General features: G+C 43.0%; 1 protein-coding gene across 1 annotated transcript; it reads right to left on the reverse strand.

The window, feature by feature from the left end:
- Positions 1–5: 5 nt before the first annotated feature.
- On the reverse strand, positions 6–2,672 carry LOC104613845 (pancreatic alpha-amylase-like; the record flags this gene model as incomplete). The annotated part of the gene is made up of 5 exons (XM_010295711.1): positions 2,494–2,672; positions 1,736–1,882; positions 1,328–1,525; positions 381–611; positions 6–41 (listed from the first exon to the last, which is right to left on the reverse strand). Coding segments are annotated over exons 1-5 (780 nt in total), but the record flags the coding sequence as incomplete, so codon positions are not given.
- Between the last annotated feature and the right edge of the window lie 4,707 nt (positions 2,673–7,379).

Below are 7,379 nucleotides of genomic sequence, written 5' to 3' on the forward strand. Positions count from 1 at the left end.
TAGTCACTGCCTTTGATCGGCTCTCCGCCCAGGTCAATTACCTGGTACATCAAGGAGAAACTGTGAATCTGTTCTTGTCTCACAGAGACAAAAAATGCAATGTACAGTCCTCAACACTAGTTCTTATTTTACATTGAGAGATAAAATATTCAATTATGTTTATTTCTGCTGTGTAGATCAAGCCAAAGTCAGTATGGACATCACGGACGCATATGAAAACATGACTGAAAAAAGAAAATGTAAAGTTGAATGACAATCTGTTGTCAACTCATTTTTAAAAAACACAACTTCTAATGTCTGCAGGGTGCTCGAAAAAATATTTCCTCTGAACGAGGAAGGTAAAGAGTTACCAAACACAAAGGAAAAAACATGGAGATTACCTCCTGGTAAATGAAAGGTTTAGTTCCTGCAGAAAACCATTTAGTATTTAGATTTTTCAGCTTGTCCAGAAATGCTCTTATGTCCCCAGGCCACATATGCTTGGCAGCATCAATTCGGAAGCCTGCTACACCAATATCAATGAGGTAGTTCATGTACTCAGCAACTTTTGAGCGTACATAGTCCTTCTCCAGGGCCAGATCAAGAAGGCTAACCAAGCGACAGTCTCGGACCTGTGCAATGAAATAAAAAAAGAGCTTTGAGGTGCCACTCTGTCAGCTTGTAAAACCTTTCAATGAAACATTTGCATGTTTCCAGCCACAGAATCAATTCTTTTTGGATATCTAATTTGCATAGATGAGAATTATGCCAAGGTCTGCACCAAGACATAGGTAAATTTACTATACCGCTCAGTACTCAAGTTAGGACAGTTGGTGAAGGGTATCACCTCCCTGTGCAGATGTCTTCAGAACTGAGGATGAGAAATGGCATGATGTATTGTTGCAAAGTCACCAAAGGAAGAGCAGTAACCTTGAGAAAGAACTGCCACACATTCCGTCTACAAAAAAAGAGTAAGTCGCTCAACCAGGGTACCACCTTGCACTGCTGTCAATTTTCCAAGAGGACTTCTTTATCAAGATCAGCTGAGTTTAAAAGCCATAAGAAAGAACTCACCAGCTGAGCTGAGTACACTGGGCTCAGTTCAGGAGCAAATTCCTGCACATGCCCACATGAAACATGCAGGGAACATTCTTGATTTCTCAGTACTTAGAATATTTTGCACAACAAGTACCTTTCCCGTGTGTAAGTTCACTACTTCATTCACTTAGGTGACTAAGCACAGGTTTTGTGAGAAACTACTCCGTTTGGCCTTACTGTAATGTTTACACAACAGGTTAGAAAAAAAAAAAAAAGGAAAAGATTTCAACCTTTTGCCAGAGAAAGTTACCTGATACATATCACCATAATTTTCAATTTCTCCACTTGCAGTTTGACATTTGCCATCATTGAAATCCCAGCCAGAGTATGGCACAGCTGGGAAATCTCTATTCCCAGCATTAAAATAGCTTCCACAGGTAGAATGCGTGCCTGAGCCACCTGCAGCCCCACACATATGGTTGACAACAGCATCCACATAAATATGAACCTGGAAAAGCAATAAGTGCATTTCAGTATGTTTTCTAATGATGGTGAAGTGATAGCCAGAGCTTTACCACATCACTGTTAATTCAATATTTTTTTCCTCTTCAGTTTATTCTCAGTTTCTGCCTCCGTTGAGGACAGTAGCAGTAACTTCCCTCAGCTGATACAGCACTTCTTGCTGCATCAGATAGATACAGATTTTCAAGGCACTTACTCCAACATTGTTGCATCTGGTCACCATGTCTCTGAATTCATTTTCATTTCCTGATCGAGTGCAGAGTTTGTAGCTGACAGGCTGGTATCTTTCCCACCAGGGTCTGTTTGGGTTAGTAATGACAATATTTTCGTTTGGAGGTGAAACCTACAGATGAAACGATGTACTTACTTACTTTGATAAGAAATCAATTGGTTTTATTTCAACATTTTAAGGATGAAATCTGCACTCTGCACCTCTGCTCTCAGAGGCAGGCTAGTGCCCAACCCAGTCTCTCTCCCACAGAGTAAGCTCAGGTCTGTGAGATATCCATCTTATAGACTGGCAAGAAGTAATTTTTCTTTCTTTTGTTCCTGTGGGCTGCCCAGGTCCAGCATGGGCCTGCTTTCAAGGACACATGCATGGGAGGGCTGAAGCCACGGGAATTCTTTTTACCTGGAATAGTGACATCCTTAGGAGAGCCAAGACTCAATGCTAATGCACTTCCCTCGGAACAAGGTAAAAAGGAAAACTTAGTTTTGCAGGGGAAGCATTTCAGAGGAAAGTGTGCCCCTTTGTAACTGATCTGCTAGATATACAATGATGTCATTCATTGGCCCTGCAGGCTGTAGGGTTGTGTCTAACAGCAGTTACTACTTCCATTGCCCCTTTCCAACACCAAAGTTACTTGGAGCTGGTGGTCTCCGATTCAGGCATTTTGATTTATTAATTAAATGCTACAATGCCATTTTGCTACCTACTCACAGGAAACAACTTACCTGAACTCCTCCAAATCCATTAGGAGCTAAATAGCGTTCACACTCAAGAGCAATATCAGCCCAGCGCCATTCAAAGAGATGTACAATAGACGTCCTCCCAGCCTGAGTGTTGGCATTATATTGCCCCCAGCAAAACCCTGCAGCTGCGAGTAGGAGGAAGACTTGCATGGTGCCGTCAGTATAAGGCTGTGGTCTTTCCACTGACAATTTATACTCCCGCAAGATGGCAAAGTTCCTATTGCAGCTGTCAAAATTCACATAGATCTATGCTATCAGTTATTACTTGGCTAGCTAGCTCGATATCATTCTTTTGTTTTGGTTTTTTTCCTGGATTGCCCAACAGCTGAAGATAAAATACCTTTTCACAATGATTATACATTATCATAAACCAAGTGGTCTACAAGTAGCGCACTCAAATTCAGAACTGTACTCTTTCCAATCATGTAAACACAGACACTATCAAAAGTATTCCAAAACATAACACATAGACCCTCAAAGCAGGCTCTGGAAAGTAAGAGGAAAGGGAGGTGATTAAAAGACAACTGGAAATCTAACCGCTCTAGGAGAATGAATAAGTAGGCCAGCATTCAGAGGCATCTAGCTCTCAGGATTAGTCTGAGCTCAAACCACGGTGCCTGCTCAGCACTTGCAGTCAATAACAGATGTATCACATAACACATCATAGGTCTTCACCAGGTGAATCACACCGATAACTAGAAACTGACCTCTTTTCATGCCTGAAGTTTTTCTAGTGTTGTTGTGCAGTCCCTGCTAGAAACTGTTACCAGTTTTCTTCACACAGTTGTGCAGAGCAACTGTTGTTCTACCTGATTGAAAGTGATCAGAGCTGCGTTTTCCTCTCCAACAGAGACTCTGCATAAGGTTTAATCTCTTTAAATGATCGATGATTCATCTGAGTCAAGGAAGGAGACCCAAAATCAGATGTAAAGTGATATTGCAGATGTCTTTCATCTGCCTGACATGAACCTGAATTTGAAAGCCAGAGCTGTTGCCCAAGTCCCTTCTCGCTTTTCCTACAATTTCCTCCTTCAAAAAAAAACCTTCTGACTTTTGCTCATGATGTAATTTCAGGTCTTCATTTGGAACTGACTTATAAGATGATCAAGGTCTCAGCAACAGCACTCCACGAATAATCTGGAGTCATGCTAATGATAACACAACACTCTCAGAGAATACAAACACCAGAAAATCCCTGGCATTTGATGAATATTGGTAAGAGAAATGAAAAGTCCACAAAATTACACATCTACTCCAAGAGAAAAGAAAACCTCAGTGTACTTTGTACCTGAACTGCCTCTAGCATGTTCTTTCTGAAACTAGCTGTGCCATTGAATATGTCACATGCATCCTTCTCTTTCCCAGAACTTGTCTTCAAGGACGAAATGCAGAAGCAGGTCCCATTTGCCCACCTGTTCATTTCATATCACAGACCTTATCAAAAGTCTCTGTTTCCACTACAACAATGAAATAGTAAATTACTGAAAATGGCCTTACCTACTCACTAACAGCAAGGATACAGCAAGATGTTTGCACCTTGTGATTACCAATTCACTAAGAACAGGACCTGCCCCCATTCCTCAATATTACCAAGAGCAACCAAATGTGCCTGAGGTTAATTTTTACATCGCTATTCCCTGTTGGTTTCCGTTGATGTGATGCCATGTCACTGCGTAACATTCAGCTTCCAATGACATGCATTTTCCACTGAAAAACACTGCTATCAGCCAAGGAAAGTAAGGACCCATCCTTGATAGCCTGATGCAATGGATGGCCAACTCACTGGCAAGTGGACTGTGAGCCTCAAGTGACAGGCTATTCAGCAGCTCAAGCTGAACAGGTTGCAGTACCATATCACACTGCAGAAATGCATGAGAGCAGGAGAGAAGGTGGCTGTCCGGCACTGACAATTTATGAGTTTCAAACTTAGTATCTCTTTCAGTATGGTAAAAACATCAAGTATGTAATAAAATGGCTCTGATTTTCAGGGGAGTTTTAAGGGAGTTGGCACTTTGGGCAGATGAGACATTGGAGGGGTGTTAACTTTGTTTTGAAATCCCATGTGTTAATCTATTTGATTGCCTAGTATAATTTGAAACTTGTTTGCGAAGAACTGGAGGATGTGGGCTCTAGACATAGAAATGAGACCCTTTTAGTTGCAAGCTTTTACACTCAAACCTAGAGGTTTGAGTAACCTCTAGGTTACTCTTACATGGCCTGCTCTTACATGTCCCTATGTGGTCACAGCACAGCTCTGTCAATCAAATACACAATACCATGCTGCAACAGCAGCATTTTCCCAATACTCTGCTGCAGTGTCAATGCATACACAAGACTTACCAGCATGTAACTTACTTAACAATAAACCCCTCCAAAGGAAGAAGGCTGAGAGGAGACAGGCAGGAGTGACTTGCCCATGAAGCTCAGGGAATAATGCAGGCTGTGACTGTCCACAGGTGTTGCAAAGAATGCTGACTTCATCTCAACACAAAGAGGGCTGGAGGGCAGCCTTTATTTTACATAAATAGCTGTGTCAGTTGAGTGCATCAGCTGGTAGTACAACTATTCATCCCTGAGTTAGTTAATTAAAAGAGTGTGAATGTCTCCCTGGTTTAGCCAGACCAGCATGGGGAGGAGTGTACACATTGCTCAACACAACAGAGATTATAAAAACTAAACAACTAACAAAAGATTTTCAAAGATAGCAACAGGCTTTAGCTGGTTTCAACCCACATATTCCTTTCCAGTGACTGAGGACACCCAGCATCCTGATGGTTAATATATTATAGACACCAGTAACGGAGATCACATTGGTATTGTGATTGAACTGTATATTGCAATTGTTATATTTGCTAAGTGAAATTACATTTGTATTGTGATTTCAGTATATTTTGGATTACTCTGCTAATTCAAAAAAAGTATCTAGCATCAATCATCTTCAAGTAAGTAAATCTGATATTAAATATTACACCCTCCACATATGTGTTTAAATGTAAATATCTAAAAGAAAGAAGCTGGTCAGAGACTATTGGACTCTGACACAGAGCAACCTCAGTGCAATCATCGGCCTCACTGCCATTTAGCTTGACCAAATGAATAATCAATATTGTTGTGCTCTGTCATAACAATGGCTCGAAGGGTACGAAAACTGTGATTAAGTGTGCCTGCAGCATTCAACCATTCCCAGACAAGTTATTAAAAACAGCGTAAAAGACTAGGGGAGATGACAGTCTTAAAGATGCTCAGTTAGAGACATTATACTTGAATTATCGTCTTTTAAAAAAACAGATCATCTCTACATTTATGGCTACTCACCAGACAGGTGAGTATCATAACATGCTACAAAATTGAGATTGTCTTCCTCGCAGGAAAAAAAAAGTTCCAAATTTCAGTGCTGTCTGCCATAAAAGGTTGTAATTGGGTTTGCATGGCAAGGTTTTGGTAGTGGGGGCAAGGGGGGAGGGCTGCATGGGTCGCTTCTGTGAGAAGCTGACAGAAGCTTCTCCTTGTGTCCGATAGAGCCAATGCCAGTCAGCTCCAAGGTGAACCCACCGCTGGCCAAGGCTGAGCTCATCAGCAATGGTGGTAGCGCCTCTGGGATAACAGAATTAAGGGGGAAAAAAAACACGCAACAACCTGCAGATGGAGAGAGGAGTGAGAATATGTGAGAGAAAGAACTCTGCAGACAACAAGGTCAGCAAAGAGGGGCAGGAGATAACTCCAGCTGCTGGAGCAGAGATTCCCTTGCAGCCTGTGGCGAAGACCATGGTGAGGAACGCTGTCTCCCTACAGTCCACGGAGGTCCATGGTGGAGCAGATCTCCACCTGCCGCCCATGGAGGACCCCATGCTGGAGCAGGTGGATGCCCAAAGGAGGCTGTGACACTGTGGGAAGCCCGTGCTGCAGCAGGCTCCTGGCATGACCTGTGGAGAGAGAAACCCCCGCTGGAGCAGGTTTGCTGGCAGGACTTGTGACCCCACAGGGGACCCATGCTGGAGCAGTCTGTTCCTGAATGACTGCACCTCATGGCAGGGACCCACGCTGGAGTAGTTTGTGAATAACTGCAGCCTGCGGAAGGGACCCAGGCTGGAGCAGTTCATGAAGAAGTGCCCATGGGAAGGACTCACACTGGAGAAGCTTGTGCAGAACTGGCTCCTGTGGGAGGGATCCTATGCTGGAGCAGAGAAAGAGTGCGAGGAGTCCTCCCTGTGAGAAGGAAGGAGCAGCAAAGACAACATGTGGTGAACTGACCGCAACCCCCATTCCCTGCCCCCCCTGCACTGCTGGTGGGGAGAAGGTAGAGAAAATCAGGAGTAAAGTTAAGCCTAGGAAGAAAGGGAAGCACGGTGGAAGGTGTTTTTTAAGATTTGGTTTTATTTCTCTTTATCCTACTCTGATTTGATTGGTAATAAATTAAATTAATTTCCCCAAGTCAAGCCTTTTCTTGCCCATGACAGTAATGGGCGAGTGCTCTCTCCCTGTCCTTATCTCAATCCATGAGCCTTTCATTATGTTTTCTCTCCCCTGTCCAGCTGAGGAGGAGGAGTGATGGAGATGCTTTGGTGGGCACCTGGCATCCAGCCAGGGTTGACCCACCACACAAGTCCACTGCAAATCCTAGCAAGGGTGGCAAACAATGGTTTCAGAGAAGCAGAAAAAGAGCCAGTATAAGAAAAGGTTAAGCTGCAACAGCTATAGGACCTGAAAAACAATGCCAGTTTCCACAGCAAAAACATATTCATCAGCTTGATTGCAAATTTTCAGCTGCCAGAATACTACCACTACATGAGATGTTATGCTTTTAAACCAGCTTTTCTGAAAATTTCCTCAGCAAGGCGGTACTGGCCACAGCACACAAGGGAGACAGA

The sequence above is a fragment of the Phaethon lepturus genome, unplaced genomic scaffold (genome assembly GCF_000687285.1).
Source record: "Phaethon lepturus isolate BGI_N335 unplaced genomic scaffold, ASM68728v1 scaffold2801, whole genome shotgun sequence".
NCBI classification, from domain to species: domain Eukaryota; kingdom Metazoa; phylum Chordata; class Aves; order Phaethontiformes; family Phaethontidae; genus Phaethon; species Phaethon lepturus.